We start from the raw sequence: 25,669 nt of genomic DNA, 5'->3' as shown, positions 1-25,669 counted from the left end.
AATGTCTCATAAATGGATATCAATCGATTTTTATCACACAAATACTAATTTGGTGATGAGGAAAGAGAATATGGGAAAGTTTCACGAATATTCAATATTAAACCGCTTAAAGAGCTTTCAAGAAATATATAGAGACTGAAAATGTTGATGGTTTCTTCAATTTATTGGAGATAATTCATAAAGTCGCTCAGACGTCTGTTGTAATGGAGTTCTAAGAATTTTAGCGTTGAAGACTTCACTACAACGAGGATGCTCTCAGAAGTACCTAGCCCAACAAAGAAAACAATTTTTATAATAAAAATCGTTGAGCTTCTCAGAATAGCCATTAACTGCCGATATGCCTCTTCATTGTTGGAAAATTTTTGACTACTGAACCATTTTTTCACGTCTAATAACAGAAAATATTCCGAGCGGGCTAAATCTGGCGAATAAAATGCATGAGGTATCAATTCAGATTTTAATTCATTAATTTTGACCATGGCAATGACGGATATGTGAGCTGGTGTATTATATTGATGAAACAACACTTTCTTCTAAGTCAAATGTGACCGTTGTTCCTTGATCTCTGCGCTTAAACGTTGCAATAAGTTCGTACAATATTCGGCGTTAATAGTTTTTCTTTTTGTATGAGAATGGTATTTTTCAGGCAGCTACAGCCATCTCTAGGTCAGGTCAGGTACTTCTGGGACTATCCCAGTAAAACAACACCGACCGTGGATTGAAGAAAAGAAGAAAACAATATTCGTTGCGCTTCAACGGTGAAGTGAATAGACATAATTGCCGGATTTGGTCTAGACGTTGGATGAATTAATAATATTAATAATATTTGGATCTGTTAAAAAGTAATATTGTGCAGGCGATCGTCTCCAAAGGACACAATTTACCTTGAATTATATTAAATTCAAATCATCATCTTCGAAAATGAATCATAGTTTCAGTAAATAAGTCTATAGTTATGAATGTATTGCACTTCCCTTATTATAATCTAGCAGGCATCATCAATATTCGCAATTTGACGTGGAAGATTAGTATGAATTGGGGGTAACATTTCATTTAATTTTATGGAATGGCGGCAATGAAGATTCATAATGGAATTCTGCATTAACAAACAGGTATGAATATTTCAACTATGTTCGTTATGTACGTCGTTAAATTCGAATCAAATATTCATAGCTATGTTGGTTAATAAATATTTCTTGAATAATTAAACTAACTAGAATATAATGAAAAATTTCAATTCTAGTTCATAAAAAATGAGAATAGCATTATTTATTCCAGTAGTTTCATAGATTTTTTTTATTAAAGTTAACCTATATCATCACTCAAAGTCGTGTGACTGACCGAATATAGCCCTAGCTTGATCAAATCCATTTGTCGTTTATGAAATACCAACTTTCAAAAGACTATGTTTAAAATTTCATAATATTTCAATTAGTCCCAAAACAGTAAAAGCCATTTAAGTTAATCTACTTTCGTTATTTTCAAAACCAACAAGCTATATACCCCGCAACAACCCCGGCCAAGATTCGTCTATCTTTGGAGTATTGCTTGCACATTTGGCGATCCAAAGTTGACCAGAAACAGCTCTGCTACAAAGCATACCCTGGAGATGCTAGATTCAATGCAGAAGAGAGCAGTTCGACTTAGAGGCGATCCAAAGTTGACCTTAAACTTGGACAGCTTAGAGCATAGGAGAAAGGTCGCTGACCTGACTCTTTTTTACCGATACTACCACGACAAATACTCCTAAGAGTTATCCAACATAATTCCACCTAAAGCTGCAAGACCTACTCGACAGGAGACGTGGTTTATGAACACCGAGTCCTCCTGTAGATACCCAGAACGTAAATTTATCGGGAGAAGTGCAAGCCTCTGAAATCAGCTTCCAAGGCACGGCTTTCCTGAACCCTACAACCTCCAACTAACAGGCACCACTCGACCTACTCACCCTGTAGTGATTGCTTTTAACATCTGTTGAATTGAAGAACTTGTGTTGACGTGATCAGATTGAAAACGAAATAACCTTCGTCCATTGAAACCTTTAAGAGGTGGGTGATGCAAGTTTCCAGCGAATTAACTGGTCGAGTTTCATTAAACCGGTTGTCAAAGCGTTGAGGACTGCTTGGTAACCAGCCTGTAGTTCCCAATTCAAATACAAAGGTTGTTACTCATTGCAAACTGGTTAGTGATTCGCATTAGAGTTTTAAGTTGATCCGTGTGTATTCGACCTCATTCACATAGTTATCGCGGAAATTTTTAACTGAGTCTATACTAATTTTTCCCTGGAACTCACTTAACTTTTTATTTTATGTCCTCCGTTCATTTCAGAACCAACTGTATTTATCCAAGTTGAAAAAATATAATCGTTCTTTCATACTTCGAATGTATCTGTTATTGATGGCCACTTTATTAACTGATCTTTTTTACCAATTCTGAAAGAATGTCAACAAGAAAATTTTGATTACTGTTCCAGACAGACGTAACGTTTCTGAAAAGTACGTAAAGGTATTTAATTACAAGACAGCTGATATCGATAAATGAACCTGACAAGGATAAAGCTACAGATTTATGAAATTATTTTTTTTCGGTGTAAGGGTTTAAATAGGAGAAAATTCTTGAATCGTTCAGATACAATCTCATATTATGAAATGTTATTAACAATGAGTTATTGAGACAAAAGACTGGAAATAAAGCAGTGGCGAATTTATATATTTTCCGCCTGTAGGCTATTCATCTTTTTTTCGTCTGCCACTAATCCTTTTTTTTTTCATTATTTTCCAATCAACTTTCAGTTCTATTCTCCCAGCTATTCCTGATGCTGCTCTAAGTTCATACATCAACTTCGCCGGTGTGAAGAAGTTATCAAAATATAAGAAGAATGTGAACCAGGTTATTATTTGTGAAAAATTTGATCAAATTTAAGCACTTAGGCCTTAACAAAACATTGACCATCAAACAGACCATATCGTCCGTAAAGGCAGTGAAGCAACCGACAGGAAAGTTCACCACAGGAGACGAAAATGTGTGTGTTGTATGAGTGTTTCAGACAATTAACTCATGAAACTGGCATTTGGTTGGTTGTTAATCTGAAATTTCCTAAAATAAAAATGGTACGAAGTCAGTAAAACAATTATCTGAGCTTGATTGATCTTATTTTCATCTCATGTTGCATTTGCAGAATATTTGTATCATTGTTGAGTCCGATTGCTGTCAAACTTAAGCCAAATAATGAATAAAAGATGTAAATTCCCATAAATATATTTCCAACGATTCTACTTATAAAGTGTCTAAAAGTTTGGTGGATTGAAAATATTTGCTCGATATTGAAACACTGCCAAAACATTTTCAATTTATACTGAAAACGCTGTATAATTTTATGATCTCTATTATTTCGATGCGCGACAGTCTAGAATTTCCAAAGTTCTCCATCACATAAAAATAAAAATATAACAAATTCAATGTATAGAACCATATAAGACATCACGAAATGAGATAGTGCCAAGAGAATGTACTCCAACATAATGTGCAAGAAGATATAACCTCTCTAAAAGAAGTGAAATCAACATCTTTTGTACAGGAACGGTTTTATGATTAAATTTCTAGTAAAACTTGAAATATTGTGATCATATATATATATCGTTTCATAATAGTTCTTTATTCTCAAAACTCTTGAACTTGATTATTTTTTAAATAATTAGAAAGGGCCAGTTGGTACCAGTCTTGTACTTTATCGATTTTCCGTTGTTACGAACGCGTCTCCACTCTGAAGCCGGCCCTGTCTGGATTTAATGGAATTCTAAAATTCAACGACCGCGCCGCCTTTGATGTTTGTGTTTTATACAAGTTTTTATTTTAGCAGGCGGTTTATTTACATTGTTTCTTTTGAATAATTTCGAGGAAGATCTATTTATTTACTTTATTGTCTAGAATTCTTTTGGGATATATATATTTCTCTTGATTTCTTATTTCATAGACCTTTTGATATGTTTATGTTTCTAGATGTTCTTGATTTTTGATCAAAATATTTTGATAAAGACTTAAAATCAGTCTAAACGTCAATTTTTATTTTTCTTTTAAAAAAATATTGAAAAAAACTAATTTTGAAATAGAAGAAACCCAAAATCAAAAACATTTAGAAACATAAACAAATCAAAAGGTCTCAAAAATAATATACATATATAAGGAGTTTACGTAGCGCAGTCTATCTTATAATAAATAGTCATAGTGAACCTACCGAAATAGCAAGTAATCGAAGTATTTAAGTAGTTAAGTAATAGTGAAAAGTGAATTAAATTAGTGTAGTGTATAGTGTTTAAATAATTTAAGATCGTGAGAAACAGTATTTATTAATTCACACCACGAATAAAAATCTTATAAATAAAGTAGAAAAATATTACACCCTGGATATCTTATCCATATTCTATAGAAATAATTGAGGTAAGATAAGATTATGGAAAGGTTTTTTTATAAAAACAGTTATGTTCAAGATCAGCCCTTCAAAGTCTTAAGTTTTTCAAGACGAGTTAAGAATTTAGTTCCTGGAAATATCTCTAAATCGAGTCACCGAAATCCGATAAAAATTTAGCGACAGAAAAAAAGATTTCTCTGATTTCTGAGATATAGTGTGTTATGAGTTCTCTCAAATTTCTTTCCGTTTGGTCTATAAACCCTATAAAACTTGATATTTCCATTTTTTGTTTTCATAAACATTCTATATACAAGAATGAAGTTATTTTCCGCAAAAACATGGTTTGATTAAAAATTTTTTTCTATAAATTTCTACCATCAAATTTTTGAGATGTCTCCTGCACTTTCACAAGCGATTTGTTCAATTTATGTTCAATGTCATGTCAGTTTAGTTGGAGCAATTCATAGAATTAGAAAAATATTTTCCTCCAGAAACTCCTGACGCTCAAATGAACTTCGTACGTGTGTCCTGTTATTCAAGTACTTAACAACATCGTGTGGTTGAAAGGGAGCCGAAATATCAATAAACCCCTACTGTTTCTAGCGGACGTGGTACATTATGTCCACTCCACTGATATCGTGGAATCATTTCATCTCGAGAAAAGCGCATTAAATGGCTCCGGTTACGTCAAAATTTTAATCCCTATATTAAATTCAGCAAAAACGTTTTACAGATACGTTTAATACCCTTTCAATTAGGTTCTTAGAGACTGGAAACCATGCGAGCGCTGAGAGCACTGGAAAAGTAATTAAGAGAGTATATTCCCGGGGGAAATATAAAGCAAAAAAGGGTTAGATAATGGATTTTGAATCAAAACAAAACAAAAAAAAAGTATCGAGAATGAGTGTTTTTAAGGTCTCGGTATTAAAATATCATTAAGCTAATTACAGTGGTCTACAGAATTTTTATAACACAGTTCGAATACAAGATTTCAAGAAGCCCCAATACGGACTTTTCAATATGTTCTTTCTTTTATTTTTTCTTCGCAGATGTAAAATTTTATGCAAGATTATCCTGTCTTTGTAGTAGAAATATTTTATTTTGTTATTTATTTCACATTCAAGTTTTAAAGTAAATGTAGTTTCTGAGAATGTAGAAAAGGCTTCTTTCATATACTAGATGGTCAACTTAGAACGGCCTTTGGGCATATCTTAGTAACGAATTACATTACAGCTTCGGAGAAAAAAAAATAGAACAACAGTAGCCCAGAGAAACACGTGAAAATTTGCTATAAGACTTGTTTCTCATAATTCAGACTTACCAGTACTTAGAACGCCTTCGAATGGCACGTTTTGGGAGAGAGAAAAAAGTCCTGGACTAGATTTCAGTATATTCATGCTTGTATTTATCCTAAGCATAACTCTGTTATTCGCTATTTCCTTCTAGTAGAATCTTAATCAAACGTTAAGATGTATGTTCGAAAAGTAAGTTTCATGTCTTCAGAAATAACGATCAAAATGAGCTCATACATTTAATACGTGATCTAAATGTATCAAAATAAGAAAATTGGAAGGAAAAAAGTTCTAAGCACCTAAACTGACAATCGCAGCAAATATATAACTAAAAAATGAGGTAGGAGGAAGTCGTTGAACATCATGCAGCATGAACTTCGATGCCCCAAAAAAATTATGATGTTTTCTCGCGGTCAAGTTTTAGTATAGCTTGAAGTCTAACAGTTGTAATGCTGTTGTACTGTTGTAAGCACATCGTTTATTAAAATTCTTCGTGAAAACGGCTGAATGATGTCCAAATGTGTAGCACGTCGTCTTCTTAATACTCTTGGATTCTTCGAGACCATTCAGATCTGACTTGCTCTTTTAGATAAGCAGCTAAATTCTATAAAGCTTCATATTCCCTTATTCCTTCGTATACCATGTACCAATATGACAAAATTTTCAAAAAGGTTCAAAATTAAAATTTTTGGTCTTCAACTTTATCAAATTTCAATTTCAACTTGATATTCCTATCAAATTGAGAAAAAGACTTTAGTTATCTCTCTGGGGAGTTGTTAATTAGCTGTTTGCCAAAACTTCTTAGGCTAGTTGACGGTTAGCACTTGAATGTCAAACCCATAATCTCAAATTCTTCGATAACCACTGGAAATTCTGTTTCTTTCACTTGTTTTCCATGTTAAAGATTTGGATCTTCAGCTCACTACATAATCTAATTTCTATTTTATAATAAATTAGTTATATAAAGCACGCTCAATCTATTTCGTTATGCGAAACACGTCAATAAGATCTCAGAAAATAACATTCCGGTATTTTTCAATTGTCTCAGCTGCTTTCCGGCTAATAAATTAAACAGGTGCAGTGTTTTCCAACTGTGAAAAGTTATTTCTCCATCTTTGCAAATTCACATTTGCGGAAAGGGAGGATTACTTTGTGAACTTTTCACTACAAACAAGTATACAGTTGAGGTATAACTTCAAACTTTCTTCCATCTGGAAAGTGTGAAAATCGTTTTAAAACTGATTTGGGAAATATTTACGATGTTGCGGAATTGCTAGTATGATAAATTTTATGGAAAGTTAGATCATATCTATTATCTGGATTGTAAGGTTTATGAAAATGAAAATTGAGTTTAGAGTGTTTTCTAAAATGGAAAATTTATGTATAATGACCAAATCATTGTTCTTTTCTTTGAAATATATATTGGACAAACAAATAGATCGTTGAAAAAAGGATAATTTTAACACATTTTGCTTTTTGACAGCTTTAATTTTTTGACGTTGAACTCAAGAATTCACAATTATATTCAGGCAATTTTGTGTGAAAAAAATTATTATTTAAATAAATTATGTCAAACAATTTACTCGATTGCTTATGGCCGGGTGATTGTGAACGTTGATAACGTGATTTGCGTGTACGTTATATATGGCATAAACCATAAAACTAACATTTATAGAAAGTTTTTACTGTTGTTATAATGAAAGCATTGCGATCCAGAAGTTTATTATTTGTATAATTAAATTCTCATAAAACCTTATATATCGTAATGGCATGCATGCAAAACACATTTCTAGACACGTCACCATAAGCAACATGCCATCAAACAACCAGATATTGTTAAAATTATATTGTGTTCGAACGGTGAGAACATTAAGTTCAATTGAACGTGTGATACTGTTTCATGGATAAGATCTAAAATATTAGTGTTTCATGGGTTTCATATAAACTCGCTATAAAGAAAATCGACTCAGGTGATACCCCAGCAATCGCAACTCATTAGGAAGTAGCTTCAAAATAACCTAACCTAACTTAACTACCCTCTTTATCCTTGTTTACAATAGTGCTAATTAGAGGTAGCTGATCCTTATACAAGGCTAACTATCTGATCCACCATTATTAGTGATACACATCCCCTTTAACAACAAACAAGAGTTTTTACATGGAAATGGATGTGATGAAGCTACTCAAGCTGTCACCCTATTGCAACAAGACCAGAGTCAGCAAGGAGGGATCAGTATGAGTCAATCTGCTGTTTCCAGCGTATAAAATCCTTACCAAGAGACTGGTAACTTTTCTCGAAGGCGCGGTCGAAGGAAATGGTGCACGTTTCAGTGGTGTTCAAACCCACCAAGGGCGCAGAGAAACGCGAGGAGTGACTGTGAGTGACTGAACAGTCAGAAGAAGATTCAAAGTAGCTAATCTAGAGCTTAAAACGCCTTAAATTGATTCCAGTGCACCGAGGAGCCCATCCACGATTTGTCAGAGAACACGTTCATTGAAATGACGAACGATGAAGCTCCATCTTCCTCTCAGTTGGTGGTAACTTTAATTATTTATAGGATGCCGAAATTGCCGCTATGGATTGGCCCTTAACTTAAATCCTATGAAGCAATCTTGCACCAGTCAATGGCGCTCACTGAAGAATGGGATAACATCGAACAAGATCAAGTAAAGAAACTTATTCCATCGATGAATAAGCGATTGGTAAATATATAAAGCAATAATAGGGCTGTAATGACAGCAAAGACAATGATTATGACAAAGGAAAATGCCCAAATGTTGCCCAAAATAACCTACACAGAAAAACAAATGCGCAAATAAAACAAGTGCTGAAGAAAGAAAAAACGGTGATCTTAATTCGAATAAAAAACCAAAAATACGATTGCTAGGACATATTTGGAGACCTAAACCGAAAACTGGGGTAGAGGGCAAGTTGGTTAGAAGAGGTGGAGATGGATTTAATTAGATGACGAATGTAATGAATACGCAGAAATTGAGAGGACTGGTAAACGTGTACGAAGTCGAGGAATGAGCCTTTTCTGAAAAATATTCCTCATTGCAGAGGATTGAATTGAGAATTATGATGAAGAAATCTTGTATCTAGTGATGAATTTTATTACATCGATAGTTTCGAGACTGTCAATCATGCGCCGATGATACATATGAAAACAGATTGTTACACGAGGGTGACATGTATGAAGTTGACTGAGTTTAACTATGAACAGAACACCTTAATATTACATCGAGTAAATATAAGAGTTTTCAAAATAAAGATTATTAATAATGATTTGCTGAATAATCAGTGTATATAAATGTACATCTCGAACTCTACCGAAGAAACATGATAAAATGAATCGATACTCATTGAGAGCTGATTTGAAATGCATCTAATAATAAGTTTGGTTCGGTTAATTTAAATTCTACTGTATATGGTAATGAATGTCTTTTCTACGGCTCGGAGCAAATGAATAAAAAGATTTAATCCAGCGAAATAAAACGACTAACTAAATTCTAAAGCTTTCGCACACCATGCTGGGAACTAATTATACTAAACAAACGTATTGTAAAGTGGCCGTCAGATGGTTGTGCGGCTGTTAACTAATGAACACAAGATTAATGACTTCTGCATAGCTCCTTGTTACTGCGGCGACATAAGCCAGAAAGAAATGCATTTTACTAGTCTGACTGACTTAGGTAGTTGCATTGTATTCATAGTTCAACCACGTACAGGGTATATAACTTTAAGCGATTATTTCAAAGAACGGCGACTGCTACTAATCCATTTCTTGTGCTATATTTCAGTCTTTGGTTAAGAAATTCCATATAGTTTTAATACAAAATGTAAGGATCGGGATTAACATGATTTACAGAGACTAAATCTTCTTGGTTCTGTATATCGTGCTGTTTGGGAGTATTACTTTCTGATTAATTGAAGCAGCATACCAAAAATACGATATTCCCAGTTTATTTTTCCTCGCATTGCTTCTCAAACATTTGATAAGCTTATCTCACAATCATAGATGCTAGAGCGAATATTCATTGTGCTAAGCCATCTCAATTGAAAAAAAATAATATCCCACTAGAAAGAACTATGAATATCAAGGTTCAAAATGTTCACTAACATGTTAAATAAAACTATCTTTTAGCTTTTCAGTTAGTTTACACATAATACCCTTCACATGAAACCGAAAAGGGAAATCTAATAATGTAAATCATCCCTATCCGTCGATTCCGGAGTATTTCTTTAAGGTACCGCCGGACATTCCATTGGTGATGCTCCATCTGGCTGAAATCATATCACATTCAATTAATTGAGCTTTAGTGCTTTCTAGAACTGGATATAAATTTGTCCAAGCTGGAATGACATCATTTTGGAGTAATTCCAAATAATGATCGTTGTTAAAATTGCCCGCAATTGAAATGGAATCCCAACAATCCCTGCTCAAACCTTTTGAGGATGCTGTTCTCTCATCTAGTTGACACTTTTGCCGATTAGCAGAACCATTAAGTGAAAATTGTACTCATCAGAAAACATAACGTCTTTTGATTGGCTAATACTATTATTAACCATCTCCATCATGAGGGGTATTAACAAGAATTATTGGTTGCTGGTTTTTTTTGGAAAAACCATGTATTATGAAAAAATTGTTTCGATTTTGTATCGTTTATGACTCTCTATCTGACAAACTAATTAGTTTGAAATAGAATGGTACTGAAGTGAGTACATTAGCTTGGTTGGCAAGTGACAAAGCTAGAGGACATTTATTAAAACCCATCAACCTAACTATTACTGTTCTTATTGAAACGTTTTTTTCTTTTCTTCTCATGCTCCTCCTTTGATTTCTCCAATTGATTCGAGAAAGAGAGGATCAGACGAAAGTTTTTTTGAGTAGGGACCAGTAAAAACTCCTCCTTTCAACTTTGCTTCAGACAATACCGTGTCTTGGTGACTAGTCAATTGTTGTCCTTAGGCTCTACTATCCCACAAACATAGAAAACAACCTGATTGTTGACCCAACAACATTGTCAGTATTTCCAAATCTCCACAAACCATCCATTGCTGTTCTTGATATTTGATCTTCTCAAGAATCGTCATTGGAGTTTTTTTCCATATGACCTAGTTCCATTATACTGCAAGACTGCTTTGAGGCTAGTTTTGGATGAATCAAATCTATTTCAACACATTTCGTGAGACAACAAACATCATCACAATAAACCAGATTGCCTTCTATGATTAAATATAGTGTAAATTCTCTCTCTCGATGCCTGTACCAGGAAAATGAGATCCCAAATGATAAGAGTTGTTTTTGCCTTGCACCTATCAATTGAGCTGCTTCTTTTGAAAGACCCTCTGACTAGGTTATTGAGAAAAAGTTGAGGTTCCTTGTCAACTGAGTAATCTGAGCTAGATTCGTTCTGTGGAGCAAACATTTCTGAGTCTTCTGCATCTGTCAGGATGTCATATAAATTAGAAGGTGGGTGCGTAACTGGTATTTTAGAGCTATGGAAGACTGGACGAATGAAGAATAAAACACAAAATTTCAACCAAATGAGAATTTTACAAAAAGTAAAAATTAGTTTGATTCCGAAATTTGATATCATTTAATGGGAATTTCCGCTCATTTAATAAAATCGTGAAAGTGAATGAAAAGAAACTCCGCGTTAGGGATTTACGAAAACATATCAAATATAATGTTGGTGATAAAAAAAAAGTTTGTTGATCTCAACACATATGTCGTGTCACAATAAAACAAGGAAAAGAAACATTAACAGTCTACCGGCGTCGTTTCCCAAAATGTATATCGCTCCTTTGTGGTAACACTAGAAGTGAAGGAACTTGATTGACGCATTGGGCTACCAACAGCTGCTGTGGGTCAGCCTGAATGGTCTACGACCGCATGAACGTCACCTCTGCAATGTAGGAATTTTATATATACTTTGTTTTATTAGTAGTTTATATTGAATATAATGAAATTTCAAGTGGATGATTTAAAAGAAAACACTTTATTGAAAATGCTTTAAAAACTAAAAGTTTTGGTGTAAATTTGATTGGTCATTAAGAATAATTTGAATTATAGATACTGGTAATGCCAAACTTGACAAAATATATTATAAACGCATATTTATAATCGATACACTTTTACAAAAGTTTAAACCAATTGTCGAAGCATTTTTCCATTCCGATTGAGGTACACCCAAAACATTTGTACTTATCAACCGCTTCTTCAGGTGTAGAAAACCGTGACCTCGTAGTTTATTTTATTTTTGATTTGCCGAAATATGAAGAAAGCATTTGATGTCAAATGAGGACTCTACGGCTGATGATCCATCAATTCGATGATTTGAATGATCAAAAAAGTTTTTGTTTGAACTGATGTGTAATAATTCGTCAAATTTAAATTATAAACTTCATTCAAAAATATTTACAAGTTCATTGCAGCAATGGAAATATAAGAAAATAAAATCATGTGGTTACCAAAATTTCCTATAATATATTCAGATTTTTAGTCATTCATTTATAACAAATACTTTAGAGAGTTTTCCTGCTAAAGTTTGTTCAAAACTTTCCATCAAATAGTTTTTTTATTATAAGTTTTCAGTATTGTAACTGCTTGGTTAGAAAAATGGTTGTATTAAGAGAAATGCATAAAATATGAGGGTCGTCCATAAAATAAGGTTCCCCAGGAGCTGCGGATACTAGAAACGCTGTTGGGCCAGACTTGGGTTTATTTTGGCTCCCTTGGTAGCCGTGGAAGATGGAGCTTCTATTTGATTGTCACGCCATCGAATTACGCTCTTTGATTCGTTTTTTGTGTGTAAAAAACGTTCCTCCAAAGAATATTTACTGCCAACTGTCACTTTATCATTACTATACGTTTGTTCAAACTCACCAAAAAACCGCCCTTGGTACGGTTTCCACCGAACAGTTATCCTTATAGGAATGGTTCTATTTTGTATTCCAACCGACTTTTCCGGCACGGCAATACTTGATTGATAACAAGTACTGTGCATAGTTGGAGATTTTTTTCACTTATATTTCACGCTTTGAATGACTGGAAATCAATACTAGACGTTTGAGGAAAAATTCTCGGGACAGTAAAAAGATATCAACATTAAACAATTCACTTGCTACAGAGAAATTGTTTTTGGCTGGGACATACATAGTTTATTAATTTACTATTTTGTTTATTACACTTCGTATTTTTCTAATTATTAAATATATGTCGTATATCTATCTAAATATGAATATAATTTAATTTTTTAAGTTCGACCTTGTACTATTTACAATTTTCGATTTGCAATGTCCAGACGAAATGATTTACGTCGAACGTTGCCTCTAAAGTCTCTAACTCGGTTCGTGTACAATTACTACAAAAACTATTGTGCAAAATCGTAAAAACTGTGTCGTAACTTTTAATCGGTGTCTTCTGCAGGCTCTTCTGGAAATTAAACCTTTTAAGTCGAACATTTTTCTACATCCTGTCATAAATAAAAGGGTACTCAGAGAAGGCGAGGTGATAACAATTTTTTTTGTCAACGTTGAAGAGTTTTACGACGATTTTTTTGACACAGTGATAAAACACGAACGTAATACTTTTATAGATACCTACGCGAACAAATTAAATAGAAGGTGCCTTCTTTAATTAGGCTAAGAAATTAGGGTCGGGTTCATTTAAATTCTGCGTAGATGTGACGAAATTTATGACAAAACATTCGCGAACCAGTCGTTAGGTTACTAAAATATGCAAGACTGCTCTACCTTGACAAGTTTTTAAATAATTCGACCTTAAAAGTGCAAACAGAAGATTTTTACATGTATGAGTTATTTTTTAAACCGTTATTTTCAGTTAATATTTTTCAATTTCATACAGTGAGATTCTTAAATAACGCCCAGAGTTTTTGAATAGTTATTTGTGTGATCTCAATTATAAGATACCAATTATTTTATTTTGTCATATTTGTGAGGTTACACGAGGTTTGTCTGAAACGTTTTCCATCTGAAGATGATGAAAATTTCAGCGAGTTTGTACGCTTACTCTTACTTTCTATCTGATAATTGTAAAAGTTTTGTTTTTGTGAAGCTAATATAAAAGAAGTTCTAACTTTTTTTGAGAGACTTGCAGTCTTAGCCCTACACTATTCAATGTCATCATGGACAGAATCAGAAAAAACCAACGAAGTCGAAGAATTCGTTAGAGAAAGGAGACATTGTGCGGGAAGAATGCAAGCAGACCGACGAGCAAAATAAGCAGAAAAACAGAAACCAAACAAATGGAGAGCTAGAGCTTTAGATCTAAGATCTAAGAAGATTTAAGGAAGTGTGAGCTGGTACATTGTCTTGAGAAAACAACACTTTCTTCTTAGCCAAATGCGGCATTTTTTTGCTTGATTTTTTTCGCTCACACGTTGGAAAAAGTTCGCATAATACTCTCCGTTGATAGTTTTTTCCTTTTTCAACATAGTCAATGAAAGTATCCTACGCGCATCCCAAAAAACCGACGCTATGACCTTGCTTGCAGATCTTTGCCTTTTTTGGAGTAGGTTCTCCTTTTTCATGAACCCAAATTCTCAAAGCAAACATCTTTATGACGCTGTTTTTGTTTCATTATGAGCAAACGCGGTTTCCATCTTTGTCATGTCCAAATTTTCAGTTAATATGCGATGTATCGCACTTACTATGTCTGTTAACTTCCAATCGACGATCACTCAGCATCGCTTATGGATTTTCTTCAGCCTATCTGGAGTTGTCACCTCATTTGGTCGACCACTGCGATGCTGGTCTTCGCAAATCGTAGGGTCTCGCTTAAAATCTGCTACTCAGTATTTTACTTTTGGTAAAGAAGAAGAAGTCTTTCATACATTAGAATCAAGTCCAGACAAAAAGTTACAAATTTTTTTTAAGGATATCTCGGTAAATAAATGTGTTTCCTACATCTTGCTAGTATTGAAATTATTCGAAAGTGCAAATTATTATTATTATGTTGGCGCAGAAAAGGTATTTTCAAGAATATCAAATCAGAGTTTTTTCTTAACTAAGTTTTAGTTATCGTCAAACCTTATTTGAATAGATAGAACACGTGTGAAGGGCAGTACCCATAACTTTTTGAAACATCCGATGATTGGTCCTTTTATGTCTCTTATTTAGTTTTTTTTTCTCCTGTAAAACTACTAGCGGTAGATATACAAACTCTTAACTGATTTTCAAGTTTTCCTCGATGTCTCATTCGATATGATAGGAGCTATAGTAAAAACAATCCCATTGTAAATAGGACACCCGGTACATAATTTTTATCATATTTATGAATATAAATTATATCTCAATAATTACCAAAATCTAGCGTCTGGTGGCGAAGCTATAAAGAAAATAAATACAGAATTTTTAACGAGTTTTTTTTCAGTACATTGGACAAAGAGCTCCTTCTATTTACAAAAACTCGTGTAAAATATTAGGAGATATAAGAGGAATGGAAACTTTTGAACATTTGGATTTTGCGAACCATGAAATAAGACGATCAGAAGATAACTAAGGAAACAGAAAAGCAGTGTAAAAAGTGAACCATTGGGGAGTACAAAATATACATCCTAGACGATTTGTCGTCGATTTCGTGAATGTCTCTGGAGGACAGTAGCGTACATTTCAAAATTGGGAGAGTTCTTTTTTGAAAAGTGACCGTTTCTTCTTTCAAGAGGTCATAAAATATGAAAAAAACTATGTCGAAACGGTGTATTACAAACCAAAAATAATGTGCACGACGTTATTTGTCCACTTTATACGAACGCATGTTTATACATGTTGTAACTTGTACAGGGATTAAATTACGATGTCTGTATAACTCGGACTGAACAGGATATGAATAAAATTAGTTCATCCTTAGACTATACAGTTTCATTTAGGGCGAAAAACATCGAAAAGGACTAAGATACAAAACAATCTTACACAAATATGTGCGATGCCATATTCCCTGTATTGAAAAGAATCTAAAATCGTTTTTACGGTTCAGAAATAAATTATTTAGCTTTAATCTGAATAGATGTCTTTTCGATGAACGTTTCTAAATCATCCGTAGTTTTGAAAGTTTCATTACATCTCTCACAAACCTCAGAAAACATTCCTAAAACATATTTTAATAATAAAGCTACTTATCTCTTGGAAAATGTCAAATATTTGACAACAGCATATCTAATTTGGTATTTTCGAAAGAATATAACTTTTTCTGCATTGTATAAAGGATAATTTCTTTGTAGCCTCACGCCACTGCTTATAAGCAATTTTAAGAATACTGAAACGTTCAATATGGAATAGACAGTAGCTAATTCTCCCTTTTCATCAGACTTTCATCTGAGTCGATTATGAACTTCAAAGGAAAAGTGCTGAAAATACTGAAAGTAATGTTTCGACAGTAGGAATTACGAAGCATAGCAGCGGGGATTTGTTACAGGGCGCTAGTAATATATATTCAGAAATTGGAAATCTTTCAATGATTTTTCAAATTAATATATCGGATTTTCCTGGGATTAAAACATTAATTATGTTCATGGTTTTTAATGACTATTGGATTAAGTATTTCTCACAAAACTATCATTACTGCCAAATATAAAATATAATATGACACTTCACACAGAATTGTTTAATTATCTTTATGTTAATTGTTAAAGATGTTATTTCCAGTTTTAGTTTCTGTCTAGCTCTAGTTTTGTTTTAAAAGACGAATTTGAATTTTTCAAAAATTTATCTGGCGCAGTCAGTAGGATTCGCAAAGGCGTAAAAATACAGTAAATTCGGTTTTGTCGTTAAACAGTTAAATTCCGGGACTTTGACGGTTCATCTTTTTATCGCAAATATAAAGAACTTACCCTTATGAGGACTTTACGTTACCGTTTGTGAACCTTCAGCCACTAATTCTTTGAGGAAACCTAGTCGGGGAAAGAAGAATACCCGAAGGTGGAGGATTTCTACAAGTGTGTTGAAATAGATAATCAAAATTAACAATTAATAAATTATTCATTCAAAAAGAGATTCAAAAAGGAAAAACTTTAATCTTACCGAGACTGGACATACAGAAATTCAAAATTCAGAAAAATTATCAAGCCTCAAACAATTCGCTGTCCTAGTGCTAAACTATCACATCTCAAAACCAACAGTTTTTAGATATTGGAGGTTGAATCATTCATGAGGTTTTGTTTTTGATTTTCAGCTTTCATATTACACATAATTCATTTCTAAGAATTAAGTTTGAAATAATTATTACAATAACTCTACTTCGAGTTGCTAAAAAAATGATTTTGCATTTGTGATTTGTGCTAAATTCTTATAGGACTAATATATTCTTATAATCGTATTCCTACAGCAAAGGATTAAAATAACAAGATTTTTTTATGAAACAACTGTTAAAAACTATATATTTTTATTAATTATAAGATTAGGCTACAATTTTTTTGTATACAAGATTTTAATTTGTTGAATTAGTTTTGTCATCATCATCTTCAGATTGTTCGTCGACTTCATTAACAGTGGAAGTTCTCAAATTTTTAAAAAAAGAACGTATGGACGTGGAACGAGGTTTTCTTAGCACAAACTCGCTTTATTTAAAACAGTTATACCTGGAGGAATTGGGTATGCTTGTTTGATTCTAAGAATTGGATATAGTCTCTTTTAGTATCGGACCTACAATAGTGGCTCTCTATTCTAGCAAATGTATTTATATGTTCAATTATATATTTGAGGGTCTGTTTTGGATTGGCTCAAATGTTTGCCCCTAAGATCTGACTCAATAATGCCTGTAGATGGCGTAGTTAAAAAAGTTGAGCTAATGCATAATTTATCAGTAAACATCTTTTTACAAACTTTTACTTTATTTCTGTTGATCAAATCTTTCTTTCAAGATTATTTTGGTTTTACTTCATCCATTAACTTTGAGATTAAGTCTTTTTTTCTGTTAATGTCAGTAAGCGTTAGAAAATCAGATAACACTTAAATTAACACTTGTCTCCCAAACTTCTTTTACAGTTTTTGCCTGCTTTAGTTTACCTGATTTTGTTTGATAAGCTTCACCTGAATTTTTTTACATTTCTTGCCCAAATTCATCATTTTTCAATCTTCTTTTGGTTCCTCTACTTAGTTCAAGGATTTCTAGATCTTGAGGTCCTTCTTGTTCTTGTTTTAATTCTAATATTTGCTGTTGAACGATATTTTCAAGGTTTTCATTTTCTTCATACTATTACCATTTTTATCTGGTATGTAATCATCAATCTCATCAGAAACATAGTCCTCATTGCCATAATTTGCTGTATACATTTCTTTATCATAGGTTTTAACCTCTTCCTGTTCCTCATATTTCTGATTTTCATTATTATATGGGTGATTCCGTTCTAACTGTGATTTTTTGTATTCAAAATTTCAAGATTTTAAAATTTAACTTTTCTAACTTTTTTATGCATATTATTCATCTATTTTACTGTAAAAATAAAACTCTAAGAGGAATTTACTACAACTTCAAAGTATCACGAGCAAGACACAAATGTCGGATTTTGAGTTCCACGGTACTGACTCATTTATCCACGGTACTGACATGGTAACTTAAGATATTAAACAACAAGTGCATCAATTTTCCTCAGTTTGATCATAAACATTAGAATTTATAAGGTAATTAGTTTAAATCATTTGTTACGACAAAAAAAATTAATAATTTATCGGTAAATTCTAGGAATGGACATGACACGGTACTGACATGGTAACTTAAGATATTAAACAACAAGTGCATCAATTTTCCTCAGTTTGATCATAAACATTAGAATTTATAAGGTAATTAGTTTAAATCATTTGTTACGACAAAAAAAATTAATAATTTATCGGTAAATTCTAGGAATGGACATGACACGGTACTGACATTCAAGTGATGTAGTATAAGTTTTCTTTAAGTGGCAAGTTATATTGTATAAAAATAATGTTTAAATATCTTAAGAATTATTCAATTAACACAAAATTTTTATTAATTGATTATTAATTAATGACTAGTACAAAAAAACAATACAGGACATTGAATATCACAGTTAGAACGGAATCACCCATATGCCGTTAAAATGTAAAGATTTTCTGAATTTGAATGCGCCACTTCCAGAACTGGTACAGAAATGGTCTCATCTTCAATAACATTTGATTTTCGAGTCTTAACTTGTCAACTTGGGGCCGGATTTTCATTTGAAAAACCAGTTAAGCTTTCTCTCAACTACACGTTCGGGATTGTTAAATAATAAACTTAAATCTCATATTTTTATGATCCGCTTTGGATTCTTCCACAAACAATATCTGTAGCATCTTTTTCCCAAGGTTTGCAACAGCTTTTTTTGAGTTGTTATTGTGTGACCCATCAAAACCATTAGCTCAGGATGAACTAAGAGTAAAGCAAATGTTATAAAATTATGAAAATGTAATATTTTGAGGCAATATTTTGCTTTGGACATGGTTCGGCGTCTTTAATCAGAATTAGTAATATCTCAAAATTTGGAGATGTTACTGTTTTGCACTGGGACAGCGAAATTAAACCCATTGAGGAGAAGATTAATTACAAAATACCAACCATTTCGACAATGATTCCATTCACATTACTACTTATCGAAAAGAAGTTTTAGTTTTAGTTTCTGTCTAGTTCTTGTAGTAAAAACACCTTTTTTGTAATTAATTAAAAGAATTGGAAATATTAAATCAAACAATCCGCCAGTGGCGTAGAATATAGTTAAGAAGGAACCCCCCTTGACTCAGTTTTACTCTTTGGATAGATAGAGGATACTACAACTTTCGTACTTTGAAATAAAACACCTTGTATCCTAGAAAATACCAATTTTGAGTAATTTTAATCATATCTTACAATTATCAATAAATCACTTGTATATTATTATTAATTAAATTGTTAAATTTTTTTGAGTTGTAACCATACATCTCCGTCTTTTCTCAAAATTAGCTCCGATGAAACGAATTTAAATCCTTTTTTGGTTCTGTCGCTTAAAGTGACTTCATAATCTTTGACGAGCGTAGCTATACCTAATTTGCTTTGCAAAAGACCGAAACGTTTTCCTGTAAAAGAACGTTCTAAATTAACAACCAAAATCACTTTGATTTCCGTTTATACGATTTATATTGTGTACTTACCTACACAAATCCTAGGCCCTTCTCCAAACGGCAGATTAGCGACAAAAGGTCTATTCAAACTATTTTCGTAAGTCCATCTCTCAGGATCAAATTGTAATGGATTGGGGTAATATTCTGGATCTCTTTGTATACCCATATTAGTAACCATAACGTACGTACCTTTTTCTATAGTATAACCGGTATCAAGTATTTCGTAGTCTTCTCTACAGCGTCTTAGAACGATTGGAAAAATTGGATATATCCTAAGGGTTTCTGTGAATAAATTTGAAAAACAACAAGGTTAAATTAATTTCCTTGATATTATACATTATATTTTATCTTTCGAACAAAATTCTCTAGTTGTTTGATATGGAATTTGATTCTGATTGAGCCGGACAATTCAGCAATTGTATCCAGATCCTATGAAAGACAAATAATGAAAACTCGATGTGTTTTCTCAAGAAGTCTTATCGAACACCCCGAAGAGATGCGCAGTTTAACAATGCCTGGAGTGGTCTTACCCTTTCACCTTTGCATCTTGGACATCGAGCATCTTGTATTATGCCGTGAGTTGCTTTGAAGTATACCAGTGTCCAGTAATCAACTCGATGATCAGCTTTGGTTGAGTTGGATAAGATTTTTCTTTAGTAAATTGGATGAAGCGCTGGAGAAAGTTTTGGTGTATAGTTTGCTGGTAGTTTCCACCCACCTGTTCAAAATATTGCCTCAAGATCTTCTATATATTAAACTTTTAATAAAATAGATTACCAAGGGAACCACATAATGGTTCGATATAGTTTTGTACCAGATAATAACCACCACTACATCGGTTAGTGTTTGATACTGTACTTTTAGTTGTTATCTCTACTTGAAAGGTTATAGAGTTTCTAAAGATAGATATTTATTCATACTCACCATCAATGCAGTGTTCTAAATATTTCATTTCCATTATGGCATCGTAAGTCATCTTGTTGTCGTGTTTAGCTAGAACACTGTTGATTTCGTTTCTCAATTTAGTTTGACAATTTGGATTTTTTGCTAACTCGTACAAAGCGAAAGTTTGCGTGCTGGAAGAAGTTTCGAATCCAGCACAAAAAAATAGAAACAGATGAGAAGATAACTGATTCATATCGAGCGGCTCTATTCTATTTTTTCCAGTAAAATCTTTCAAATCTTCATTCTTTTCAGTTAATCTCATGAAAGTATTCATTAAATCATTTCTGTTTACTCCATTCTGTTTTCTGTATTTGTAAATATTCGTAAACATATCCACCACGTACTTTTCGGTATTTTTAGGGAATATTCTAAATTTAAACGCTTGCAAAATGTGTCTTGGTATTGCTACAACTATAGTGTTTCTAAATAAACCCCATTGGTAGTCGAAAAATTTACGACTATGGTACAAAATATCTTCATTTTCTTTTTTTAAGGTATTCGTATCTATGCCGAAAGCACATGCTGATATAATATCTGTCGTGAAACGAGTCAGGACATTCTTTATATCTACAGGTTCTTGGGTTTCTGCATATTTATCTAACCACTGAAAGGTAAATTTAACAATCAGGACACGTTCCAGGAGCTAAAGGCCGCTTGACATAATGCAATTCAACGTGCAAAACGTAATATTTCTTGATAAGAAGCATGCGCAGATGGAGTTCAACTGGATCGATTATTTTTGCAAGATCTCGTACTTGCAATATTAAATGCAACATATTACTGTTCATCAGGCTCCAAAAGCAAAGCAGCTGCAGATCTTTTTAGTGTCAGTGATCCACTCACCACTTTGTTATTTCCATTTTTGAACAAGTCACAAAACATTAAATAAAATTTGAAGCTAGGAGTTTGTTTACTTGACGTGCAATGTTTTGATCTTGCAAGAAATTGCATACAATTTCTGACACGTCGTCTTGCACTATGTGAAGCGGTCTGTATACAAATTAAGTGAAAGTTTACTAATGGGGCAATTGATTATTAAACATTTTATTTTAAAAAATATTCATCACGTACCATAAGAAAAGGATCCACCATTTTCTGCATGGTTAGATACATATTCCTCATCTTAGACGAAGTGAAAATCGATGGTGTTTGAGTTCTCAAAACTTTCCAAGCTTTATCCTCCATATTAAACAAATGTCCTGACAGGATATCGTCTTCGGGGTTTATATACATCCCGTGATTAGCAAAATAATGAGCGTCACTGATGACAATTTTTTTTATTATATCTGGATCTACTGGAATGTAGAATGGCGAATGTAAATAGTACATACCGCCGTGCCGTTCACCTCTTTTTTTTAGATTTAAATAAGCATCTGCGAAAACTTCACCGAACGTCGCTTTTCCCTGATAGATTTTCAAAGTATTTCCAAAAGGTGCTATTATTGGTTTAATATAAGGAATACCTCGCCGTTTCCAATATTGAAATGATTCATAATAAAACCATGTCAAGTAGATTAATATAACTGATATTATTAATATTAAAAAAGTAGTAACATATGAAATATCATCCATTTTCAATACCTAAAAATGAAATTAAAATAAATTCATCACAATTTTTCTCTTAGATAACTCTAACACAATATTCAGGCTTCTCAACAGTCTACCAAATGCAGCTCTGGAGGAGTATTCTAAACAAACCCAACGGATTCTCTATGTTACAAAGCTAATTTTCTCTCTGGTTAAGAAAATAACTTATCACATCTTATCAAACTTTTCTAAAATATCTCCTCTAGACTTTCCATTGGAGATTTCCAGCATACAACATCTCATACTTGATCGTCAAACATCTACATGGAATAACATCAACTTATCTTTTACCAAATACTGCAAACTATTCCTCTAATAAAATCTCTACACGATCTTTTCCCGTAGAAGTAACTGAAAATTCCTCCTTGGTCTTTCATATTAGCATTATTGGTATTTATATATACAAAGACATCTAATAACATATTAAGATAGGGTTCAAGCAAACTGATTGATAGACGATGTAAATCTAATGGATTATCTAAGAATATTGAAAATAAAAGTGAAATTAAACAATAAAAGTATAAATGAGAAAGTGAATATGTAAAAAATAATCACCTGTTTATTATAATAAAGCACAAACTGTTTATTTGAACTCTGTTCAAGTGTAAAGTGTTAATTTATTTCTTTTGTCATCGATACTGCTCATTCTACAAACAAACACAGTAAACTAACTTGTTTTTAATTAATTACATACAATAAATAAATTCTTATCTCTCAAAAACCATGTCAATCGAAGATATTTGTTAGCTTCGTAAAGTATATGCAGTAAATGCATTAAAGTGATACAAAATACGAGGGTTGTTACTTGAGGTTTGAGATAGACAAAAAAAACAAATATTTATAATTTGATATGGCTTTATTGTTTTTAAAAATATTCTCTATTAAGATCAATACACTTTTGCATGAGTTTGAGTTACCTCCAATTCGATTCCAATTAAGTTACCTTCAAAAAAAAATGATTTAAGTGCTTCAACCGCTACTTCAGATGTAGAAAAACGTTAACCACGCAGTTTATTTTGATCTGAGGTAATAACAGGAAATAATTGGATGCCACACGACGAATTACCCATCAATTCGATGATTGGCTCTTCAAAAATGGTTTTGTTTGTTTGTTCCCTAATTTTTTCGAACACTTCTGGCAAACAAATGCTTGTGTACCATTCATAATTGACCAGTCTACGTTTCCCTAATGGAACGGTGGCGATATGTCTAGTTATTCCGAAAACACATCCGACCATTTGGTTCGAAGTGCTTCGTGTGCAAAATTTGTTGGATATGGCTCGTCTTGGAAGGCCCGTACAGTCGATCGTTGTTTTGAAGCATCTCGATTGAATTTTTCAGCATTTCTTTGCAACAATCGACACGAGCTTTTTCAAGCGATTGAAAATCATACGGTATCCCACGCGAATAAATCTTTTTGACAGCCAAATGTTGGTGTAATATTGAATGTATTCAATGTATTCAGAAAACCAGTGAAACACGGTGGCCCGAGACGGTCCTTCATAACCAAAAGTCGAAGCTAAAGCTAAGATATTAATTGCTTTAAAATTAAAGTTCCTATTTTAGTCCTCCAATTTAATATTTGTAGGAATTATACAAGGTTAAATTTTAAGTGAATATTTTTTTCAAAATAACACTATAAAAATTCATAGTTTATGCACTTATGGAATGGAAACGTTGCAATGCAAGAGAATCCAAAGGAAACTATTGGGTATATCATAAGATTTGAACTTTTGAAACAAAATTCCGATTTCAAAAGATAACGCAAAAAAATTTGAAAAAGTTATTACTGAACAAAAATTTAGGAAACTTCAAAAATATCTTCCAAAGGACTATATAATGTTGGAGATTACATTGTGCAAAAACCAAAAGAATAAAATGGACAACCACCATTTGCTCAGATTCAATAATTTGCTTTTGTATTGTCTCACATAATTATGTTGATAATAAATTTATAACGAGTGCTGTCAATTTAAATTTCTCCCAAAAACTGATTAATTCACTTTTGCTTATTTTTCATAATTGTTATTATTGATAATTATTGTATCCAAGTAGTATCAAATGACCTCAAACATACTTGTTGACTTGATTGTGACTATGATGTAACAATTTCTTATTCTGGGATACATTGTATATTGTTTGGGGTCAAATTCGAATGCAGATAGACAAGTTTCATTTTATTTTCAATATTTTCAACATGATATTTATTTTTTTCTATTTTAAGGTTGAAAAGGTCTCTTTTTACATGCTTACTAGCGATGTATCAAAACAATTTGTTCAATAAGTAGATAGTAACCAATTGAAGCCCAAATTATTTTTCTTAAACAACCTTAATGCCCCTCTAAATACAATATAATCGATTTATTGCAAAAAAATCTTTCAGGACCCGTATAGAGCATCTAGTAACCAATTGAAGCCCAAATTATTTTTCTTAAACAATCTTAATGCCCCTCTAAATACAATATAATCGATTTATTTAAAAAAAAATCTTTCAGGACCAGTATAGAGCATCTAGTAACCAATTGAAGCCCAAATTATTTTTCTTAAACAATCTTAATGTCGCTCTAAATACAATATAATCGATTTTTGCAAAAAAAAATCTTTCAGGACCCGTATAGAGCATCTAGTAACCAATTGAAGCCCAATTTATTTTTCTTAGACAATCTTAATGCCCCTCTAAATACAATATAATCGATTTATTGCAAAAAAAATCTTTCAGGACCCGTATAGAGCATCTAGTAACCAATTGAAGCCCAAATTATTTCTCTTAAACAATCTTAATGCCCCTCTCAATACAATATAATCGATTTATTGCAAAAAAAATCTTTCAGGACCCGTATAGAGCATCTAGTAACCAATTGAAGCCCAAATTATTTTTCTTAAACAACCTTAATGCCCCTCTTAATACAATATAATCGATTTATTGCAAAAAAAATCTTTCAGGACCCGTATAGAGCATCTAGTAACCAATTGAAGCCCAAATTATTTCTCTTAAACAATCTTAATGCCCCTCTCAATACAATATAATCGATTTATTGCAAAAAAAATCTTTCAGGACCCGTATAGAGCATCTAGTAACCAATTGAAGCCCAAATTATTTTTCTTACACAATCTTAATGCCCCTCTAAATACAATATAATCGATTTATTGCAAAAAAAATCTTTCAGGACCCGTATAGAGCATCTAGTAACCAATTGAAGCCCAAATTATTTTTCTTAAACAACCTTAATGCCCCTCTTAATACAATATAATCGATTTATTGCAAAAAAAATCTTTCAGGACCCGTATAGAGCATCTAGTAACCAATTGAAGCCCAAATTA

At 32.6% G+C, this 25,669-nt stretch overlaps 2 protein-coding genes across 6 annotated transcripts in view; one reads left to right on the top strand and one right to left on the bottom strand.

Moving 5' to 3' along the window:
* Positions 1 to 25,669, top strand: part of LOC130896390 (uncharacterized protein CG43867) — a 291,476-nt gene that overhangs the window by 129,536 nt on the left and 136,271 nt on the right. The gene's annotated exons all lie outside the window — the stretch shown is intronic.
* On the bottom strand, positions 19,523 to 23,118 carry LOC130896395 (cytochrome P450 6a2-like). Its single transcript, XM_057804445.1, has 5 exons — positions 22,904 to 23,118; positions 21,833 to 22,342; positions 20,741 to 21,365; positions 19,847 to 20,098; positions 19,523 to 19,771 (listed from the first exon to the last, which is right to left on the bottom strand). The coding sequence occupies exons 2-5, from the start codon at positions 22,331 to 22,333 to the stop codon at positions 19,608 to 19,610; spliced, it is 1,542 nt and encodes a 513-aa protein (XP_057660428.1). The 5' UTR covers positions 22,334 to 22,342; positions 22,904 to 23,118; the 3' UTR covers positions 19,523 to 19,607.

This window comes from Diorhabda carinulata, chromosome 7 (assembly GCF_026250575.1).
Source record: "Diorhabda carinulata isolate Delta chromosome 7, icDioCari1.1, whole genome shotgun sequence".
NCBI classification, from domain to species: Eukaryota; Metazoa; Arthropoda; class Insecta; order Coleoptera; family Chrysomelidae; genus Diorhabda; species Diorhabda carinulata.
The sequence above is the reverse complement of the archived record's forward strand: the minus strand, read 5'-3'. Positions and strand labels throughout refer to the sequence as shown.

Coding starts and splice junctions, on each gene's coding strand:
- LOC130896395 (XM_057804445.1), bottom strand. CDS start 22,333: ATGGATGATATTTCATATGTTACTACTTTTTTAATATTAATAATATCA. Junction 21,366..21,832: donor TGGTGGATCCTTTTCTTATG/GTACGTGATGAA, acceptor TTTACCTTTCAG/TGGTTAGATAAATATGCAGA. Junction 20,099..20,740: donor TTTAGAACACTGCATTGATG/GTGAGTATGAAT, acceptor ATTTATTCACAG/AAACCCTTAGGATATATCCA.